General features: G+C 46.9%; 6 protein-coding genes across 6 annotated transcripts; 3 read left to right on the top strand and 3 right to left on the bottom strand. All coding sequences in view use genetic code 12, as the record gives it.

Moving 5' to 3' along the window:
• Positions 1 to 672: 672 nt before the first annotated feature.
• CXQ87_004675 (pepsin-like aspartic protease) lies at positions 673 to 1,848 on the bottom strand (the record flags this gene model as incomplete). Its single annotated transcript, XM_025483111.1, has 1 exon — positions 673 to 1,848. The coding sequence occupies one exon, from the start codon at positions 1,846 to 1,848 to the stop codon at positions 673 to 675; it is 1,176 nt and encodes a 391-aa protein (XP_025338054.1).
• Positions 1,849 to 6,101: 4,253 nt separating this feature from the next.
• CXQ87_004674 (uncharacterized protein) lies at positions 6,102 to 11,459 on the top strand (the record flags this gene model as incomplete). Its single annotated transcript, XM_025483110.1, has 1 exon — positions 6,102 to 11,459. The coding sequence occupies one exon, from the start codon at positions 6,102 to 6,104 to the stop codon at positions 11,457 to 11,459; it is 5,358 nt and encodes a 1,785-aa protein (XP_025338053.1).
• Positions 11,460 to 13,654: 2,195 nt separating this feature from the next.
• On the top strand, positions 13,655 to 15,640 carry CXQ87_004673 (uncharacterized protein; the record flags this gene model as incomplete). The annotated part of the gene is made up of 1 exon (XM_025483109.1): positions 13,655 to 15,640. One exon carries the CDS (start codon positions 13,655 to 13,657, stop codon positions 15,638 to 15,640), a length of 1,986 nt encoding a protein of 661 aa, XP_025338052.1.
• Positions 15,641 to 16,252: 612 nt separating this feature from the next.
• On the bottom strand, positions 16,253 to 17,386 carry CXQ87_004672 (triglyceride lipase; the record flags this gene model as incomplete). Its single annotated transcript, XM_025483108.1, has 1 exon — positions 16,253 to 17,386. One exon carries the CDS (start codon positions 17,384 to 17,386, stop codon positions 16,253 to 16,255), a length of 1,134 nt encoding a protein of 377 aa, XP_025338051.1.
• A 1,035-nt stretch (positions 17,387 to 18,421) lies between these two features.
• Positions 18,422 to 19,350, top strand: PAN6 (pantoate--beta-alanine ligase; the record flags this gene model as incomplete). The annotated part of the gene is made up of 2 exons (XM_025483107.1): positions 18,422 to 18,787; positions 18,841 to 19,350. The coding sequence occupies 2 exons, from the start codon at positions 18,422 to 18,424 to the stop codon at positions 19,348 to 19,350; spliced, it is 876 nt and encodes a 291-aa protein (XP_025338050.1).
• Positions 19,351 to 19,399: 49 nt separating this feature from the next.
• CXQ87_004670 (DEAH-box RNA helicase) lies at positions 19,400 to 22,564 on the bottom strand (the record flags this gene model as incomplete). Its single annotated transcript, XM_025483106.1, has 1 exon — positions 19,400 to 22,564. One exon carries the CDS (start codon positions 22,562 to 22,564, stop codon positions 19,400 to 19,402), a length of 3,165 nt encoding a protein of 1,054 aa, XP_025338049.1.
• Between the last annotated feature and the right edge of the window lie 30 nt (positions 22,565 to 22,594).

Genomic DNA, 22,594 nt, shown 5'->3' with positions numbered 1-22,594 from the left:
GGTCCATTTCGCTAAACATCAACACTTTTTTCCAAAAGCCGCGCTTGAGGGGTCTGGGCATCAGCTACCATGGAGGAACATACTGCATTGATTTTCGTGCTTGATAAGCTGATAAGCGTAGATAGCCATGGGGCTTTATGGCTGAGAACGCCGCATCTTGCTAGGCTTTGAGATCTGGGGAGGTGGTGAAAATATGCTCTGGCATAAAGCATGTTGGGGCACATAATTGGCGATCAAGAAATGAACAAAGAGCCTGCGGTGGTCTCCACTTGTTTCTCCGGCTTTCTGATTGTGGGGACCTGGAAACAAGAAAGAACCGAACGGTGCCCCACATCTTTCCATGGAGGCTAATTTTTCTCCCGATTCTTGTCTGGTGTACAGAAGTTACAGTAAATTGGGTTTTTTTCACAATGGTGTTTTTGATTCATCGCTCTAATCGTTTGGCTAAATGAAATTAAGGCCTCAATTCCACTCAGATACCACTGCCAGCCTGGATCTCCCATCTCGAAGTCCATTTTTTGCTCTCAGTGAGGGCTCTTGGCATCAGAAGCCGGTCTCAGAGATCATTCTTGCCGAGTAGAAGAGCTTTCCTTGCTCATCCCTTTCCCCACAGATCATTGTCCTACAGTATTACTGGCATTCTAGAAGGTCGTTTATAGCGTGCTAAAGTTTTCAAGCCTCGATGATGTTGGAGGAGTTGGTGTACTTGGCCTGGGCAATGGAGATTTCATGCTCCGAAAGATCGTAGTAGACGTAGGCTGATCTCAAGAACACATCGCCGAAAATGTGGGTATTGTTGGAGGATGGCCTCACACCCAACAAACACAATCCTTCGCTCAGCCAAACGAGGTCTTGGTAAGATATCTTGATTTTGTTCTGGCCAAAGTCAAAAGAAACATATTTGTCCAGTGGCTGCTCGCATTCGACCAAGTATAACCCTTGGATTGGTTTACCGTCGAGCTGCTTGGCGATGGCATCCACAATCTCTTGTGGCCACAAGTTCAAGGAAGTTCCAGAGTCCAACAAGATCTCAATGTCCAAATCGTGAGTCTCTCCTGCAACCTCGGCACTCTTCAAATTGAGCGCCAAACCTCTCAGACCCTCCACTGGGTATTTGGTGAGCTCACCTTCATATTTTTCGGTGTCAATGCCTCCGAACACAATAGAGCCCTTCTTTGCCTCTCTTGAGCCCAAAAACAATGAGTAAGAGGCCTTGGGAGTTACGCCAGCTTTCTTCAACGCCCAGGGCAAGTTGTCGTATGTGTTGTTTGTAACCAATTGGTTCTTATCGGCAATACCAAAAACACCCCGGCTATTGTTCTCACTCTTGTTGACAACGGCAAACTGGAAATCGTCCAAAACCTTCTCGCCATTGATGGCAAGCTGGTCTGTGTAGTACTCTCCGCCGGCGTAGGACTTGTCCAAGTAAGAAATGAAGAATTCCTCATCAAGCATCTTACTGGAGGAGGATTGAGAATGGTCATAGGTCCCGCCCTCTGGCTTATCGATCTCAGGTCCGTTCACCCAGAGGTCAGAGGATCCAGTGTCCAAGATGGCCAGAATCTGCTGCTGGTTGTCTCCAAGCTGGAAATCCATAAGGTAACTGACGTCTCTGTAGTTGACAATAGGGGTATCGATGGCTCTCTTTTGAAGGGTGTCAGGCGCATAGTGGGCTGCAAGGGCACTTGCTTTAGCATTCAATTGTTCAATGGTCTCATCCTGCTGCTTCGAAACGGTAAAGTCGATTTTGAGAGGAGAAACGCTTCTTTTGCCGTGGTATTCACCATGTGGAATGGTCAAGGCATTGACATATACCAAGACAGCGAGTGAACTGAGGAAGGAGAGCATGGCGATTGATAAGAAACAGACGGATTCTTATCGCCTTTTATGCTGATGTCGATCAGGCTAATCAGGCATGTGTACTTGACCATGTCGATGGCTGCAACCGGTTCTTGTGTGCCTGCGATACCACATCGATTTCAACAAATTTCCTGCTTTGTTAAGAGCATAGGAGGCTTTTCACAGTGAAACAAGGCTTGAGCGTTTGTAACGAGAATTCCTACGTAGTGAGGAAATGTTCCGAAAAAAGCCTCGAGAATGCATCGAGGACCCTGTTCTAGGCAGGGAGTTCCTCTCCTGGTAATTGGCAGTGCGTCGCTAGACACATCCATGCATTCCAACGGCCAGGCAGGGGTTTTTGATGTTCGGTTGCAGAAAAGCTTGGTGTTTCGGGATTGCAAGAGGGCTGTCTTGTTTTTTTTCTTTTTTTTTGTTTTTTCGTTTTTTGATTTTTCGTTTTGTTGTTTCCTGTTTGGCAACGTCGTGGTGTGCAGCTGGGAGGGAGTTATATGGACAATCAACCTGAGTAGCTCTTCTATGCATGCACTTCTTTTGCATTTCTTCGGGTAAGCTCGCCTGGGGATCTTTGGCGATCTGTGGTATGCTTGAGTTGAGGCTGGTGATTTGTGGAATTGTGGAAGCGGAGGTACCTTTTTGCAGCCAACGTTAGGGAGCGTAATACCACATTTCTCATGCTATCCAATCTAAAACTCTTCACTTTGCTCTCTCTTTTTCCTCGGATCTCTATCATAATCAAATCTTTTCTCGGATTTATGGTTTTTGGTGGTCGCGTATATCTTGCAACTTTGCCCGTACATTCTGCAAACGCACTGCAGAAATGGTAAGCGATCAAAAATGATCATCACAAAATGTTCAGTAAAAATCAAATATCAGGAATTTTTGAAAGAGCTCAAAAGCAAAAGGCCTCGGTGACTGAGTTTTATATGTGACGCTTTTGCTGAAATGTTCGATGCCAATTTTAGAGTATTCAGCTGAGATTAGTGTCTTGACAGCCAGCCTATGATGCTCACGTTTAGTACCGCCTCAGCTGCAAAAAATTACCCTTAACAGATATGACAATTTTTCGATTCACATCGGAACATGCTTTTCAGAATGTGTGAAATTATACTGTTGTTCTATCCTGTGAGAAATGGCTAACCAATAGGTACTGTGAGACCACCCACTTCAACGGAGTTAAAACATTCATCGTAAGCCCTTCGGAAAGTCATGCTGAAGGTTCATGAGCCTTTGATTATGGAACCGCAAAATCAGTGACCTTGAGTAAAATGTATTCCGCCACCGATCTGGGAATTATCCTGTGGGTGGTGAGTATTTTGCAAGAAGTGCAAATTGGTACAGCTTTTTGTTAACTTGAGCTCATCATTGCTTCAGACTCTAGCAAGTCACTAGTGAAGGTGGAGTTCGAACAGCTTGTGGAACGATACGGTCGTTTCGGAGTATATTAGGAATTCAGCATATTGAATAACTCAATGATCAAGCCTTCGCCTTCTCGCTGAGGCACAATTAGTAAGCGGTATCAATTTTCACAAGGTTCAATTGTCGAAGCTGCCTCTTTACAATTTCATATAAGCCGTAAAAAGGGTGAAGCCGCCGTCAACTTCATGGACTTCAAGGACTTTCTGCTAATTCCAAAAACTCCGGAGAATGTGAAATCAAGAGGATTTTGGAAAAACGTAGCGTTGCAAAGGTTGATTGGTCGCAAGTCGTCGGAACCCAACATTCCGTTCAATGCATAAGATTTAGGCTACGAGGACAAACACCTAACCCTTGCTGCCGTGGCACATTCAAAATAGCGAGATCGCCGGAGCCACCCAGAACATTGGTGCCGTAAAGCGAAAGAAACAATCCTTTTGTGGCACACCACAAGACCTAATTGTTCTGAAACATAAATCGTGCAGCTTGCATATCTATATGCGCTGTACGCTGTACCCTGGTGATCGTACGCGATTCGGCCGAAAGGTGATAAAGAGGAGCGAGGGAAATATTTTCGTGAATAATGCATACCAGCGTATTCTGTAGAGCCTAAAGAAAGTTTGTAGATGTTTTTTTTTTTTTGCCCTAAACCTCACCTCAAAACTAACTTGTGGGACTAGTGCAATTCCAGTTATGAGCGACGGCTTCCAACAATTGTGATGTATTATGTAACTGTGGTGATTCAATAATGCCATGGACACAAAAAGAGCAACTTTAGGCTTTTCTAGCGTCACGCTTAAGTTCATAATCGAGCAACTCACCAAAGACATAGGGATAGTATGTCTCAAGTCCGACAACGTAAAAAACAATTCGTACATGCTTTAGTCCTGATTGAGACGCAAAAGAGCCGGTCCAAATGGCGGCATGCATTCCCCCGTGATGCTCCTTTTGTATTCCGACCCGCCAAATCCAAGGCGACAATGATCTCTTTGCAAACCAAAAGATGTCTTTTCTTCATCTGTCGGAAGAGCATGGTTTCGTACCAGTTGCCCAGGACCCCGCTGGGTCAACGTGGCTGCCTCTTCTGCTGATATCACATTGTGGAAAACGTCGTAAAATACCGCTCATAGCGAGGAATTTTGTTGTATCCCGTAGTTGAGCGCTTGGCGCAGAGTTCTGGTCCACAAGCGAATGAGTAATCCTCACGGTGAACAATGTTTAAAGATGCCCTTCGCGAGGGCCCCTTAGCGAGGGCCCCTTAGCGAGGGCGATTATGGCCACGGCCCCGCACGAGACTCCGGCTGCTTTTCGAAGATTGGTTCGGAGTGTGGTTTGGAGAGCGGTTTCGATACCAACTCAGAGGCAAGATCCAGAGACCTTCAAAGTATCGAGCTTCGATAAAACATCTACCAAAGTAAGAGCTTCTTTTTTGAAACTAAAACATCCAAAAATTCCAACAATGCAGTTTCTAGAACCGAAACCATGCAGCAAATACAAAGGCGACTCTAGACCACCTCACGAATATCGACACCAGGAGGCCAGGTTAGGCAACCCTCTCACGTAGCTATTCTCCGTGGTACGTAGAGTACCACGAAAAAAAGAAAATTCCCATTCGCTAGCGCAAAATCAATACGAGGTGCATCCAGAGCACCTATGGTAATAGAGCTCTGCACATTCATTGGACCCCAAGAGATTACGGTAAACCAGCATTCAACAATAGCTAGTTCATGCCTGAGGCAAATTTTTTGCAACTTTCGGCTTCACCAGCACTGTATTCCTAAAAATTACCGAAACACTCAAAAATTGTGATTTGACCGCTACGGCCCGATGGTGGTATTGTCACCGTAGCAGAATGTCAAAACGCAGACCCTGCATAAATCCTAGATGTGTAGCGCTCGCGACCATTGAGGGGGCGGGCATGGCGCAGGAAGTCTCGAAAGGGTAGGAGAATTCTATGGGTTGAAGTGGTACGGCCCGAGCTTGAATGTAAAGGTTCCAAAGTTTCGGACTTCATGGTTGCCGCTATTGTGATTCAAGCGGGGGTGCTATGAGAAGCACAAATCCAACGTTTTTCTGGAAGCCATGATGAGGCTACAGGGTTTGCAACCTTCGTTTAGATCTTCCAGATACAGCGATACGAGCAACAGGCTACAAGCGATATTAGAAGCACTGGTTTTTTTTGCCCATTCCTCTTTTGCAGTAGGGCCGCGGCGCCTGCCTTTTAGAACCCTCGCCAATGCACGCGAGCGAGGCTTCGCGGGTTAGTGCTAAGCCTCATGGGTACAAAGTTTCTTCAAAATATAGTTCCGCTCTCTCTTCCACAATGAGGGTTCCGCTAAAACAGCAGCGTTTCGCCGTTTCTCAGCAGCATAGCTCGTCTGCTCATTGGCTGATTTCCATATGCGCCGAAAAATCTGTGCTCTAGTCAAAACTGGCTTGGCTATCCAGAAAATGTGCTGGGATTTCGCCCAATAAGATAAACCCTGCAAAAGGGCCCAAGGGCTGATACTTCGGCAATTTTTAGCCGACGGCAGGTGCTCCACACCACAGAAAAAGTCCACAATGTGTGGCCCACATGCGACCCGCCAGATAGTATCTGTCTAGCGAAAGCTATTTCGGGAGACCCCATTGTACGGCTGCAAGATACCTTTAGCCATGCATGCGGGATTATGTGCAGGAAAGGTTGCAAAAACCAGTGGTCTCTGGGGAATCCATGGCTGTTTTCAGACCCGATATACCTCCGGATGGACAAACAATCCCCTGGACCGGCGGTCCCACGGAGTATAAGATGGTGGCCCTTTTCGCCTTTGTGAAAGTCCTTCTCCACCATGTCCTACACCTTTTCCTGGCTTGCGATGGCCTTATACCTCGCTACAGCGTTGGGGTTGACCATCACCGAAGATGTCATCTCCATCAACCCAGTGAACCTCTCCATTGGTGATCTTAACATCCTCCCGGATGTTTACTACTCCATTGTCAACAACGCCCTCACCACTCTTGCTGGTAACTTGAACAATGAGGGTAGCTTCTACGTCACCTCTGACAACGGTTTGGCTGCTTCTGTGAGAATCATCTCTGGAACGATCAAGAACCTGGGTGATCTCGCTTTCAACTCGTCTCGTGCCAGTGTCGTGAGCAACTACAACTTGAACTCCATTGGTGCTTTCAACAACACTGGAGACATGTGGTTTGGTCTCAGCGGCTTCTCCTTGACATCTCCAATTACCCTTGGCTCAACAACCAACTGGGAAAATCACGGCAGAATCCATATGGTCCAGGTTTCTGGAACCGCCTCCAGAATTACCGTTTCCCAGACCTTTGGCCGTATCCACAACGAGGGTACCGTTTGTCTCACCAACATGTACTGGGACCAGGGCACCTCGATTGAAGGTCTGGGCTGTATCAATGTTGGTTCCGGTGCAACCCTCCTGCTTCAGATCAGCCCTTGGTTTATTTCCGAAGAGCAGACCATCTACTTGTCCGACGAAACCTCCGTGGTTTCGGTGCTTGGCTTGTCTTCTTCCTTAAGTGGTACCAAGACCTACACTGTTGCTGGTTTTGGTGGAGGGAACACCATCAGGGTCTCGCTTGGTTTTGACTCCTACAACTACAAAGACGGCGTTTTGACCCTCTCGTTCTTCTTGGGTGCTTTCAAGATTGGCTTCAACATCGGTCCAGGCTACGAAAACGGCAATTTTGCAACCAACGGTATTCTGAACTCTGGTACTAGAATCACCTACAACGATCCTTTTAGTGGAGATGTTCCTTATGTTTGTCAGTGTGAGGATTTTCCTGAGCCTCCATTGGAGCCAACGGACTCCTCTTCTGCTGTTTCCAGCACGGAGACTGCCTCATCTTTTGAAACAGACGACAGCTCGGACTTGAATGAGTACACCACAACTTACACAACCACAGATTCCGATGGAAACGAGTCTACTGGAAGCGGAGTAGTTGGTGTTACCACTGATTCCGATGGATCTTTGACAACTACAACTTCTCAGATTGATGGTGATGAAACTGACCACACTACAACTTACTCCACCACGGATTCTGAAGGAAACGAATCTACTGGAAGCGGAGTAGTGAGTGTGACTACTGATTCAGATGGATCATTGTCAACCACAACCTCTGAAATTCCTGATTCTGGTCCAACCGACTATACTACAACTTTCACTACAACTGACTCTGATGGAAACGAATCGCCGGGAACCGGAGTAGTTAGTGTTACCACCGATTCAGAAGGTTCTTTGAGCACTACAACTTCTCAGATTGACGATGACGATCAGACCGACCACACCACCACTTACTCCACAACCGATTCCGATGGAAATGAAAGCACTGGTACTGGAGTAGTTAGCGTTACCACTGATTCAGATGGATCCTTGTCAACTACTACTAGTCAAATTGATGATAATGGTCAGACGGATTACACCACTACCTACACTACGACTGACTCCGATGGAGACGAAAGCACTGGTACAGGCGTCGTTAGTGTCACTACTGATTCCGATGGATCTTTGACGACCACTACTAGTGAAATTGATGGAGGTGAAGGTCCTACTGACTACACAACCACTTACACAACCACAGATTCTAATGGAGACGATTCTACTGGTACTGGCGTTGTGAGTGTGACTACTGATTCAGAAGGATCTTTGTCAACTACAACTTCTCAGATCGATGATGGTGAGGAAACTGACCACACTACAACTTACTTCACAACCGATTCCGATGGAAATGAAAGCACTGGTACTGGCGTCGTTAGCGTTACCACCGACTCCGACGGCTCCTTGACAACCACTACCTCCAACCTTGAATCAGAGACTTCTGGTGATCAAACTGAATACACCACTACCTGGACCACCACTGACTCTGACGGAAACACACTCACAGACTCTGGTGTGGCGATTGTGACGACCGATTCGGACGGCTCCTTGACTACCACGACCTCTGAGTTTGAACCCACCGAAGGTCCAACTGAGTATAGTACTACTTACACCACCACTGACTCTGAAGGCAACGAGAGCACTGGAACAGGTTTGGTTAGTGTTACTACTGACTCGGAGGGCTCTTTGACTACAACCACCTCCCCGATCGACGATGATCAGACCGAGTACACCACTACCTATACAAGTACTGACTCCGATGGTGATGTTACCACCGGAACTGGGGCCGTTATAGTGACTACGGATTCAGACGGTTCATTGACAACCACAACTTCTGATATTCCAGCTTCTGACAATGGCCAGACTGAGTATACTACGACTTTCACTACTACAGATTCCGACGGTGACTCCAGTACTGGAAGTGGTGTTGTAATTGTCACTACCGATTCTGAGGGTTCATTAACCACCACTACTAGCCAGATCGATGACAACGACGGTCCAACAGAGTACACCACTACTTACACTACAACGGACTCTGATGGAAACGAATCGACAGGAACTGGTGGGGTTATCGTCACTACTGATCCAGAAGGTTCTTTGACTACTACTACCAGTGCAATTGACGGTGATGAAACCGACCACACTACAACTTTCACAACGACTGACTCTGATGGAAATGAAAGCACTGGAACTGGGGTAGTAAGTGTTACTACTGATTCAGATGGCTCTTTGTCAACTACAACGTCTCAGATTGATGATAATGGTCAAACGGATTACACTACCACTTACACCACAACTGACTCTGATGGAAATGATAGTACTGGAACTGGTGTGGTTAGTGTTACAACCGATTCAGATGGATCCTTGTCAACTACTACTAGTGCAATTGATGGTGATGAAAACGACTATACCACAACTTTCACAACCACCAATTCCGAAGGAAACGAATCTACTGGAACTGGCGCAGTTAGTGTTACTACAGACTCGGATGGCTCTTTGAGCACTACAACTTCTCCGATCGATGGTGATGAAAGCGACTACACAACCACCTACACCACAACTGACTCAGATGGAAATTCCAGTACAGGCACTGGCGTTGTTAGTGTTACCACCGATTCAGATGGCTCTTTGACGACCACAACTAGTCAAATTGATGGAGGCGATGGTCCTACTGAATTCACTACCACTTATACCACTACGGATCCAGATGGAAATTCCTCTACAGGTACTGGAGCCGTAATCGTTACTACAGACTCCGACGGATCCTTGACCACCACTACCAGCCAAATCGACGAAAACGATGGTCAGACTCAGTACACCACCACTTACACTACCACCGATTCTAATGGTGATTCTTCCACTGGAACTGGAGTAGTTGGTGTGACTACTGATTCTGACGGATCTTTGACTACTACTACCAGTGCAATTGATGGTGGTGAAAACGACTACACTACAACTTTCACTACCACTGATTCTGATGGAAACGAGTCTACTGGTACTGGTGGGGTTATCATCACTACTGATTCTGACGGATCCTTGACTACTACTACCAGTGCAATTGATGATAATGGTCAGACGGATTACCCAACCACCTACACTACAACTGACTCTGATGGAAATGAATCTACCGGTACTGGAGTCGTAAGTGTGACTACTGATTCTGAAGGTTCTTTGAGTACTACAACTTCTCAGATTGACGATGACGATCAGACAGACTACACTACAACTTTTACTACAACCGATTCCGATGGAAATGAATCTACTGGTACTGGAGTAGTTAGTGTCACTACTGATTCCGATGGATCCTTGTCAACTACTACTAGTCAAATTGATGGAGGCGATGGTCCTACTGAGTACACCTCCACCTGGACGACCACCAACTCCAACGGAGAACAAGTCACTGATTCTGGAGTGGTTATCGTCACCTCCGATTCCGATGGATCTTTGACCACAAGCACTTCTGAGTATGGAAGCCCTACCGAGTACACTTCAACCTGGACCACCACTGATGCCGATGGAAACCCTACTACGGATTCTGGCGTGGTGATTGTGACGACTGATTCTGACGGCTCTTTGACTACAACCACTTCCGAATCTGGCGATGGAGATATCACCGATTTCACGTCTACGTGGTCCACCACGGACTCCAACGGCAACCCATCGACTGGTTCTGGTGTGGTTATTGTTACTACTGACTCGGATGGAAGCTTGACCACCACCACTTCTGACCTCAACCCTACGGACCCTGGAACTACCGATTTCACATCCACATGGACTACTACCGATGATAACGGCAACCCTATCACCGACTCCGGTGTGGTAATCGTTACAACCGATTCTGACGGAAACCTTGTTACCACCACCTCCACATTCGGTTCTGACGACACCGAAGTCGCTTCTACCTGGACCACTACCGATTCTGACGGAAACCCAAGCACTGCTTCCGGCGTTGTCATTGTCACAACCGACTCTGACGGTTCTTTGACCACCTCTACTTCCCAGTATGGTCCAGGAATCACAGACTACACCTCCACTTGGACAACCACAGACGAAAACGGCAACCCGATCACTTCTTCGTGTGTGGTGATTAAAACCACCGATTCAGACGGTAACGGGTACACCACAACCTCAGGTCTCCCTGGTATCACCGATTACACTTCCACATGGACCACCACTGATGCTGACGGAAACCCTACTACTGATTCTTGTAAGGTAATCGTGACCACAGACTCCGACGGAAGCTTGTGCACCACCACTTCCCAGTTGCAGCCTACCGATTACACCACCACTGTTCATCTGACCGACGCTGATGGAAACGTCAAAACCAAGACCATCTACGTCTGTGAGACTACAGCTTCCAATGGTGGCTGGACTACCTACACCACCGTGTGTCCTGAAACCACCGCTTTAGTCTCCACCAAGGAGGACGGTTCCAAGACCACTGTCACTGGTGCTATCATCAAAACGACCATCCACGGAGTGCCTACCTCCTACACTTCGGTACTTTCACCACCAGAAACTTCTGTGGATTCTTATGAAACCACCCAGAATGGCAAGACCGTCACGCTTGACCGTACAATTGTTGTGCTGACTGATGCTATTGGAAAGCCTCATACGTCTACTATTGCTGGTGAGTCCACTGCTCCTTCTGCTGGTGCTTCTCAGACTCCAGAAACCTCAGTTGCAGGTCCTTCTGAAACTTCCCCTGCTGCTTCCCTTCTGACGTACGACGGCGCTGGTTCACTTCCTAAATTTGGCCTTGAATGGGTTCTTCCCCTTGGCCTCTTCGTTCTTTTTTGAGATGTGAAAACATCGATTGGATTCTCTGCCTTTCTCTCGGATACCCTTACGCACATACTGTGCATTTCGATAATAGATATTTTATTAATTCATTGTAGCGCTTGAACTCATTACTCAAAGTCGTGTTATATTCAGTGGAGGTCTTCATTTTGCAACCAAAGCTGCATGGACATGCGGACCCATGCAATCCTGCAATAATTATCCTTTGCAGGGCTCTCCAACAAAAAAACCGATACGGCTTTTACCGTATTTTGAAAAGAGGTGCATCGAGCGGCTAAACGAGATCACCCCATGGACGTCTCGAAGGCGAAATTGCAATTTCCAGGAATGAGCGAACCGGTTTTGTGGTCCTCGCTTGTAAATCTCTATTATTTGTGAAGCACATGGAAGACCAAATAATTTTCGCTACATTTGGCTTACGAAACGGATCATTACAGTAATCCGTGGCCTCATTAGCATGGGCGTTTAACCAATATTGAGAAGGATCGCTAGAAATACGGTTGGAAAGTCCTGCTTCACTAAACTTTTAAACCATATTGCTGGAGCCAAGTCCGATTCAGCCAGCCTCGAAAATAATTCCTATTTTTTCAGATGGCATGATCATTCTCTCGATTGGTCATTGTCTTCAAAAGAACAGTTGAGAAATGAGACATGAGCTTTTCATCCGACGAGGTACCCGGTCACCAAAACCAATAATTTCATGTTACAAACCGATCTCTATAAGTTAAGCATCACCATGAATTCGGAAATGTGCTATACTTTTTCTCATCAAGACATTACTTGTTAAATTGAAGCAGTAAGATGAATATACTGGGACCAAACAAAGTGGGCTTATTCGTTCTTTACAAAATTCATATCTAGAAAATTTTCGATGGAATGTTTCAATAAAGAGTAAAAAATAGCCTCCGTAGGTTGCATGATACTGGCTTTGTGGAACTGGATCCCCCACATTTCGAGGGCCTCGACTGAAAAGGCGGTGGTGTACGGGTGCGCTTTTGAAAATTTCCTTGAAAACTACGCAAATTCCGTGGAGTTGAGACTACGAAGGTGCACATTTTCATCGGAATGCCAAAATAATTACGTTTTCTTATGAAAATATTGGTGCACTGTCCAACTAGGTCTCGTTATTCAAAGTTGGGGGTTACTTTCCTCGTCTTTTCTCGGTATTTAGGTGATTCTCTAATATTAGGAAGCCTCAATTTACGAGCTTAGCGCCAGTGTTGTAAACGATCATGCGGCGTTAGCAGGTTCAACTCTGGATAAAGCGGCTTAAGCACATAGGGCTAGACTCAATTTTCGCAAAAGACGCGTAGGTCACTCAGAGCTCTAGAAATTCATAACACCATCACCTCCATCGCCCTTCTATCCATAGCTTTGTTAAGCATCGACTATGTAGCTTAAGTACGGAAGGACAGCTTGAACATTCACAAACCTCCAGATCTCCCACACTCAACGCCCCACGGGACCTTCTCGCCAAGGGTTCCGCGGAAACCCGTATTCGAGTAATCAAACCCACCAACAAGATTCACTCAAATCAACCTCAATGGGTTGGGACTCTTCTCTATTGGCTGGCAGGTATACTACAATGCAACTCCGAACTCATAACCGCCAATCCGCCAAGACAACGGAGGGAAGATCGGCTTTGACAGGCTTGGCAAGGGTGTGACAGTTGAGACATGTCCAATCATAAAAGCTAAATTAAGCTTCTGCTATGTCACACGATGAACTTCTGCTAGAGTTTTGCAGCCATAGACGCCACTGCACACGGCGAATATAGACTGCAGAAACAATGCTCAAAGGCCCGTTGTGTGCACATCCCGCAGACGGAGAAATCACCTTGACACACGGAGAAAAGAAAATTGTATGGCATAACTTTCCAAACCCTAAAGACCTCCGTAGCGCAGCCTATATGATCCGATCAGATAGTGAAAACCCTGGATTGGTGCAGGGCGATCGCCGTTTACAAGCATAGCCGGCGACACATCTGCCGACTCGGAAAGAACTTGTGCTTCTTTGATTGGCTGGTTCGATGCTGTCAGTGCAAGTGTCACTGTCAAGGTTCCGTCACTGTCAAGAAAATGGCTGCAAATGGCTGCAAATAGGCGAATTGTGCGTTGTACAGATGTACATGAGGACCCGATGGCTTAGGGTATTTAGGCCCCAGAATCCCACTGGTATTTTCAATCTGTAGCTCAATGTCAAAAGTTGCAACCAATACCTCCTCAGATGGAGACGAAAAGGCTGCCAGCAGGCTGTCCAGAGAATTGACAAAGCAGAACACTGCTTCCTCTGCAGACTCCGATGACTCCAAGGTTTTGACCAAGTCGTTTGGTATCAGAAAACAGGAGCTCATGATGGAGCAGCTTGACAACTACTTCCTCAAGGGCTTCTACTTCTTTTCCATTTTTGTGGGAATGTACGTCTCGATCGTGGAGTCGGATGTCTCGAGGGTGTTTATCGGCTACGCCACAAGTGACTACAAAAAACACTCGCTTATGTCCACCATCTCGCTTATCAGACAGGTTGTTGCAGCCAGTTCTTTGCCTGCTTATGCCAGGTTGTCGGACATTTTCGGTCGTTTCGAGCTTTTCTGCTTTGGATTGCTCTTGCGTATCATTGGGCTCATCGTGATGTGCCAGGCCGATACCGTTGAGAAATACGCTGGCGGTATTGTGCTTTATGGATGTGGTTTCGCAGGTGCCAGGATTTTGTTCCAGATCAGTGCCCAGGATGCCGCTTCTTTGCGTGCTAGATTATTGGCCATTGCTACCATTTCCTTGCCCACCATCATCTCCACATGGTCTTCTGGTGAAATTGTCTCTGCTGTGTTGCACAGATACAGCTGGCAGTTTGGTATCGGGATGTGGGCTTTCACGTTTCCCTTGGCCTGTGTTCCGTTCTTGTCTTGCTTCGTTTACATGAAATGGAAGGTTCACAAGCTTCCAGAGTGGAAGGCATTGTGCAAAGAGGAGAAGGAGAGCCAGGTGGAGCTCAATGCTGCTCAGGAAAAAAATAGACAGTATCTTGCAAACGGAGGCTCTAAGTTCAAGGGAAACCTCAAAAAAGCATGGACATGGACTGCGTTCAAGGCTCATCAGACCTTCTGGGAAGTCGACATCATGGCCTGTTTCTTCATTGTCGCCATTTTTGGCCTTATTTTGGTTCCCTTGACTTTGGCTGGTGGAACCCACGCTGAGTGGAAAAAACCAGACATTATCGTTCCTGTGGTGCTTGGATTTTGCCTTGTTCCTGTGTTTGTGGTATGGGAAATGAAGTGGGCTAAAGTCCCTTTGGTGCCTTTCCCTGTATTGAGAGACCGTGGTGTCTGGGCTGGTCTTGGAATCGGTGTTTTAAATACTTTTGCCTCGAGCATTCCTAGTGAATACGCTTATGCTATTCTTTTGGTTGGTATGAACGCCAGCGAGGTTGTTGCTACAAGAACACCGCTGTTCAGCTCCTTCGTTTCCTCGATTGTCTTGCCTATTCTCGGTTTGGTGATTGTCAAGGTCAGAAGAACCAAGGGCTTCATTCTTTTCGGAAACTGTATGTTGTTTGTTGCCATGGGCTTGTTTGTTCATTTCAGAGGTGACAACGACGGCATTAACGGAAAATACTTCAGAGACGGTCTTGCGGTGGCTTTCTGTATCGACGGTTTTGCTACCGGTTTCTTCATGAGACCAGTTGGTGTGTCGATTCAGTCTTGTACCAACTACGAGTACATGGCCACTGTGACTGCCTTGTTTGCAGCCATTTACAAAATCGGTGGTGCCATTGGAACCTGTGTTTCTGGTGCCATCTGGACACAAAAGATGTACCCTACCATTTACTCCAAAATGGAGCAGCTAGGCGTTGACACATCTCTTGCAAAACCAGCTTACCAGTCGCCATACAAGTTTATTGTAAAGCACACCTGGGGTACACCAGCTAGAAGAGCCGTGGTGCTTGCTTATGCTGATTTGCAGAGACAGCTTTGTATTGTCGCCATCTGTCTTTTGGTGCCTTTGCTCGTTTTTGTGTTTTTGTTGAGAGACCACAAGTTGGGCGATGAAATGTCCCTTGAGGATGTGGAAGATGTTGAAAAGGGTAAGAATGGAGCAGAGAGAAAGAAGGCTACGGTCATTTATACCAACGACCACGATCCTATCATGAACCTCTGCAAGAGAATCATCGGAAGAAAGTAATGTTAATTGTGCCGGTTGGTATATAATAAGGAAAACTGGTTTTGTTGTGGGTAGGTAAAATGGATAGAGATAAGTTGGCGCAGTTAAGCCGCATGCAAGGTACTGGCACAATAGGTTTTGAAGCATCGCTTGCAGCTTGAGAGAGTCCTGAGAGACGCGGAGAATTAACCACTCCGTCTGGAAGAGCCAGAAAGTGTGATTCTATGGTTCCCAACCGAAAAGGCGTAAAACCTAAGATTCATGGCTCGATTCTACACCTACGTCACGAACCATGTCCATTTTGGGACACACCTTCAAACGATGGATCGAAATATTCACTGGCAATCAGAATGTATATTGATATTGGAGACGTCCTCAGGGTGGCATCGTTACGCTCAATTCCGTGAAAAAGAGTAGTGCTCATCCCATTAAGTTAAATATTAGAGAACCTAATATTAACATCGTGAGTAACCTGAAAGGATATTAGCTGATAAACGTAAACCTAAGGATAGAGCAGAACTATATGGGAAAGTTTCTATGAAAACTAAGATAGACCACCAAATAGTCTTCAGCTTCTTTAGAAATCGAAATAGAAGGATGGCTTTTCTTAATAGGCCTGATCACATAAAGAAATTATAGCTTCGCTCTCACGTTACGGAAGTGGTAGAGGTTTTCCACATCGGCAGTGTCCATGTACTTCCACTGCTCGTCGAAGATCTTCTTTCTATCGTTGCCGTACTTCTCCTCGGGAAATTCCTTTCTGGCCTCTTCAATAAACTTGACTCTCTTGTCGATAAAGTAGCTCCATAATCTGATCAGCTCAAGAGGCTGCTCGCCATGAACCAAATGACCGCCTTTGGGAATATCCGCAACTTCAAGAAGATGCTCTGGAACCTCTCCTCTGATCCAGTCCACAGACTCTCTGGGTGTCCATGTGGCAGCTGCACCGGTGATGTGGAAAAACGGCACCTCTAACTGGCTCAAAATCGCCATACCCTTTTCAGCAGAGTAGGCCACTCCACAGTAGGTTGCAATCTGGTGCTTCTTGTCTGCCTTGACTCTGACGCCGTCTTTTTCATGCACCAACTCGTCATCGACAAAGTTGTCAAGAACGTCCTTTTGCATGACATTGTAGAAGGACTCTTTCTTCAAATGCTTGTGAGCAGCCTCCAAGTTGGGGTACTTGTTCTCGATAAACTTACCCACCTTCTTCATCCTGTTGAAAAACCACTCGTTCAAAAGCTGGTCATACTGAATCACAGGCTCAATTGAGATGGCGGAATCGAAAAGCTGTGGTTCAAGGAATCCAGCCCAAAGCACGGAAAAACCACCCATCGAATGCCCGATAAGCACGTTTCTCGACCATCCTCCGGGCATAAAGTCGCCCGTGGTGGCAATCTCGTGCTTCACCACCTCAATCAAATCCTTTCCTCCGTCACACCAATCAGCAGTCCAGCCGATCTTGTCTCGGTTGAGTTCTGCAGAATCACCGTGAGTGAAGTAATCCACCGCAATGACCTTGTCCACTTTCCATTTTGGGTTTCTCTGGCTCTGTTCGTAAAGTTTCTGAATATGGTACGTCCAGGTGCCCTTGTTCATGCCCGAGCCGTGTGCAAAGATAAGGTTCACTTTGGTGACATCAGCTGGTACTGGAGACTTTGGAGAGAACTTATTGTAGACGACTTTCACCCGGTCTGTTGGCAAGGTGGTGGAGCCAGCGGTTCTGGGAAAAACGCCGTCGGCGGTCTTTTTTTCTAAGGAATACATGCTACTGAAGATCTACTGGGGAGCCTGGGTTTATATTGTACTGCGTGAGAAGCTTATACGATTTGCGGTTTTTCAGAGGTTTTGATGGGTTGCTGGTGATTGGCGGGTTCTGGTGATGATTCGCAGCCGTTTGCAGCCGTTGGGCAGAGGGAGATGATTGTTTTGAGGCAGCTTTCAAAAAGATTTTGCTTTTCATGGGTTAGATTTGAAGAGGGCAGTGAATTGTTCGTGATATTGATTTAAAGGGGGAAATTGGGGCATGTGGTGTGTGGGTAATTGGGACCTTCAGTAGTAGTAGGTGGAGATCAAGGTAAGCCATATCCACATGCATGGACCAAGAAACGAAAATCTGAAATTTTGGAATTATGGACAAGGGAGCTTTATTATATGGTCAAAGCAAGCACGAAGGTCAATCTCGCCAGCTGAATCTCGTATATGTAGCTCGACCGGTTTAGCCGATCGGAGTAGACTTGATTGAGTGTAGCAGAGAAGTAGAGGGTAGGTAGGCGAATACATCAAAGGTGGAGGAGATGAAGAGAGGCAAATAAAATGCCTTTGAATACACATGAAATTGAGTGTTTGGTACATCAGAATATTTAGAGTCAGTATGAACTCAGTTTTTGTGGCTCTTCAAACTCCGTTGGTGCACCTTGAAATCTCCATCTCGGTCCCTCGGTACAAGCACCTACCGAAAACCACACCGAAAGCCCAAAACCCGAGAATCAACGAACCTTCAATATTTAAGAAGCCAATATCCCCAAAAATCAAAAAATTCCATTTTTCCCAAACTCCCGAATCCAACCCACCCGACCCTCACCATTACTCACTGTCTCAACTTTTCAGCGATGCCTCGGTACTCCACACAAACCCCAGACTTCACCAGGCGTTTTCCAGCAACACCAGCCTAGAGAACCATTTTTCGGTGCTGCCGGCAAAAGCCAACCCAAACCCGAAACCCAAAACCAAAAAATCATCAAATCAGGCACTTTTTAACCGACTTTTCATCCACTACTCCCCAGTCTTACCTATCTACCGATGACTACGCTGATCAAGATCCTAAGGACGGTCGGACAGGTCCGGGCGTGGCAGAAACAGTGTTTCTTCAACAAGGAGACCGTCGGTTTCGTCCCCACCATGGGCGCCTTGCACCAGGGCCACACGTACCTCGTGAACCAGAGTCTAAAGGAGAACGACCGAACCATCGTGCTGATTTTCGTCAACCCTTCCCAATTTGCGCCCCACGAGGATTTAGACGCGTACCCCCGGACGATAGACCATGACTTGCAGGCGCTTGAGTCGCTAGACCGCCCTGTGGATGCGCTTTTCTTGCCCAAGGTGCTGGAGATGTTTCCCAGCGGAATTGTCTTGGATGTGGCCAAGCAGAAAGGCGCTTTTGTCAATGTTTTGGGGTGCCTGGAGCAGCTTGAGGGGACACAGAGGCCGGCATTTTTCAGGGCGTGTCTACGATCGTGACCAAGCTTCTCAATGTGATTCAGCCTACAAATGCGTACTTTGGACAAAAAGATGCCCAGCAGTGTGTGGTGGTGAAGAATCTCGTCAAGGATTTGCTTATCGATACGACCATCAGAGTGTGCCCCACTCTTCGTGAGCCTAACGGTTTGGCCATGTCCTCGAGAAATGCGTACTTGTCTCAGGAAGCAAAGGACCAATGCTCGATCATCTACAAGGGTCTCTGTGCTGGCCGTGATTATTACGAGGAGGAGATCAAAAGTGGTAAGCCTGTGTCGGCTGCTGCTGTGGCGGATGTAATTCGTGAAGTCTTCTCTTCTATGCCCAAGGAGTGGAATCTTGAGTATATCGCAGTTTCACACCCTGAATCGCTTGAGGACTTGAACGAGATCGAAAGCGGCGTTGGAGCTACTGTTTCCACTGCAGTTCGTGTGCCCAAGTCCGACGGTTCTGGTACTGCCAGGCTCATCGACAACGTTCAGCTCAACGGATAGAGGTATAACGATAGACGACGATAAAAGATCTTTGGATGCCATTTGAGTGTCATTTCGGATCATCAAAAACAAACCCAAGAGTTGGCATGGTTTCACCCCTCTCCAACATGTATATACTAAAAACCCCGGCGCACCCGGGAGCCAGTTTCGTCTTTTCTGTAGTTTTCAGTGAATCCTGAACTTGCATGCGCTGTCTGTCTTCCTCAAGACGTTTTTCCCAATCGCTCTTTCCCACCAAAGTAAAGTCCAACGAGCCTTCTATCTGTTTTTTGACGCTTGCACTCACACCGTAGAAGATATGGCCGTATTTGAGCAACCACTCAGGCTCCACAGCCGTCACACATTGCATATATTCCTTTGTGGTAAGAACCAACTCATCATAGACCACAAACGGAGGACTGAGGTCACCACCACCAGCTAAAGCTGAGGTAGGGTGGAGGTACATCGTCATATATGTCTGGCGAAGATTGGCATATTCGACCTGACCTCTGCCTCCTCCCATCTTTACAAGTTTGGCCAGCTGCTGGAAATAAGCTGCACAGAGACATTTTCTTATATCCCTGTCGGATTTGGACTTGAGCACGGGGAACTTCCTTTTGTTCATGATGAGCAAGATCTGGTTGTAGATATCCTTCGCTCGTAAAAGAGACCTATACTGAAGGAAATTCCGGGTGCACCACAAGCTCAAACTACCCTTTTTCTGCTTGGCTCTTTGGTCAAACTGCTCAAATACGTTCAACAAGGTCAAATGGTCTGAATCTGCAATGAGAAATTTTTCCCTAGCAGAGTCAGCATCGTCTGCTCGTTCCTTTGGTCTATAAAAGACATTAGGGACAGACAACATCGCCACGATGACGATAATCTCTCGAGAGCAGTGGAACTCCTCCTGTGTCGAAAGCAATATAAGCTTAGCAAGGGTAGGCTCCATTGGGAATAAGTTGAGCTGATCTCCGAGCTGCGTCAATGCGCCCAAGTTATCAAGAGCCCCTATAGCCCAAAGATCGTAGAGTGAACAGCTGAGAAGATCACGAGGAGGCAGGTCCAAAAACGGGAACTTGAGCACATCTGTGACACGAAGTGATTTGAGCATCAACATCACGGAACTCAAGTTCGTACGCTGGATCTCTGGAATCGGCTGCACATACATTTGAGACGGTGCCGCTGCTCTGTCAGTGTAAAGTCTGTAAGCAATACCAGGACCGGTTCTTCCAGCACGACCGCTTCTTTGCTGGGCATTGGCCATGGAAATCGGAACCATCTGCAAAATGTCCATTCCTAGCTTTGGGTTGAAAACCTTCACTTTGACAAGACCACAATCGACGACATACTTGATGCCGTCCACCGTCAAGGAAGTTTCGGCAATATTCGTAGCCACAACCACTTTTCTGCGCTGAGCACTCAGCTTGTTGAAAATCTTCTTTTGTACATCCGCAGGTAAAGTGGAATAAATAGGATAGACATCGAGTGGTGGTGGATCCTCAAGCATGTCTAGTTTCTCGTGTATCATCTCACACGTAGTTTCAATATCTTCCTGACCCGTCATGAACACCAAAATATCACCCTGTTGGCCCTGGTTGGCCAAATGTATGGTGATTACCTGCTTCACAGCAGTATCAACGTAGTCATGGCACGGCGACTTGGAATAGAAGGTTTCAACAGGAAACATCCGACCAGGTATAACGTATTGTGGAGCATCGCCAAAGAATGTGGAGAATCGGTCAGCGTTCATGGTGGCACTGGTCACAATAAGCTTGAGATCTCTTCTTTTACGCAAGAGCTGGCGAAAGAGGCCAAGCAAAATATCCGTGTTGAGTGTTCTTTCGTGCGCTTCGTCCATAATGATACACGAATACTGCTCCAAGGTGGAGTCAGCAAGCATTTCACGGAGAAGAATACCCTCGGTCAAGTACTTGATTAATGTCTTTTGCGGACTTGTTCTGTCTTCGAAACGGATGGAGTAACCAACCTCCTCTCCAAGCTCGCAGCCCATTTCCTCTGAAACTCTCTTGGCGACCGACATGGCAGCAACACGTCTCGGTTGAGTACATCCCACAAGAAGTCTGGTGCCATGCTTGTCTCTGTTCTTCGCATAACCCGCTTCACAGAGAAACTGTGTTAGCTGGGTGGTTTTACCTGAACCAGTTTCACCAATAACGACGACCACCTGGTTTTCCGCTATTATTCGTAGAAGGTCGTTTTTGGCGTGGTATGCTGGAAGCGTCCGACGTTGTTCTTGTATGCTTTCGTAGGAGCTCTTTTCTTCAACCTCTTCCTCCTCTTTTTTATCGTTCTGGCTCTCTTTTATCACCGAGGCCATCCCGTCCTCACCAGTTGCACGTTCCTTTGCCTGCTTTGCTCTCTCTTTCTTAGCCTTTCTGTCCTTGACCACAAAACTTCCATTCTTTGCAGATTCTGCCAATTCAGAAGCAGGATCTTTTACTGCACTGACACTGGGTCCCAGGCTTCTCGATGTCTGGGTGCTGCCAAAATGCGGCCGAAGATCAGCTTCAGACCCATCCAAAAACGGTGGAACTAAGAAGTGTGTGGTGATTGGAACTCGTAGAAGCAGAGCTTCTGAGGTATCGTGATCATAATCGACGTATTCACCTGTAGCGGCATCAAAACCTCCGCCACTGCGCTGCTGGTTCTTTCTAGGTCGCTGCCGCTGTTTGGGCTTGTAGTCTAGATCTTCGTAATCCTCAACCTGAGCTTGGTGGGCCATATCTTCAGAAGCATACCACTCTCGATCGTTCTCAATGGCATAGTCATCGTCCTCCAAGGCGTGAAGCTCTTCAGATTCCTTGAGAAGCTCCTGTGCCTCGTTCCGTTTCCTCTCAAGCTCAGCGAGTTCTGAAAGACTCAAGTGCTCCTGCTTCACTGTCTTTTCAACAGTTTCCTCTTCTTTCTTTACTGGCAAGTCTTCCACAGGCTCTTCCTTCATGCGCTGTGTGTCAGCCTTCTTAAGCTTCTTGAATTTCGGTTTCTTAGGCTCGTTCCTCGCCTGCAAGGAAGCACCCTGATCCATATCTAGATCCTCGTCTTCATCGAAATTAAGCGTCAATTTCGCTGTTTTCGCCTTTTTTGGCTTTTTCGCCGGCGGAGCAGCAGGAGCATCAGTCTCCTTCTTTTCTAGCGTCCCCAAGTTGTCCTGGATATATATGTACACGGTTTTGGCCAAATCCTCTGGAAACCCTAGGGCCTTCGTAGATACCATAAACTGCAGTTCCAGTCCAGCCTGCTTATA

Source organism: Candidozyma duobushaemuli (genome assembly GCF_002926085.2).
Source record: "Candidozyma duobushaemuli strain B09383 chromosome Unknown E_B09383, whole genome shotgun sequence".
Classification (NCBI taxonomy): domain Eukaryota; kingdom Fungi; phylum Ascomycota; class Pichiomycetes; order Serinales; family Metschnikowiaceae; genus Candidozyma; species Candidozyma duobushaemuli.
This window is presented reverse-complemented; position numbering and strand designations above follow the sequence as displayed.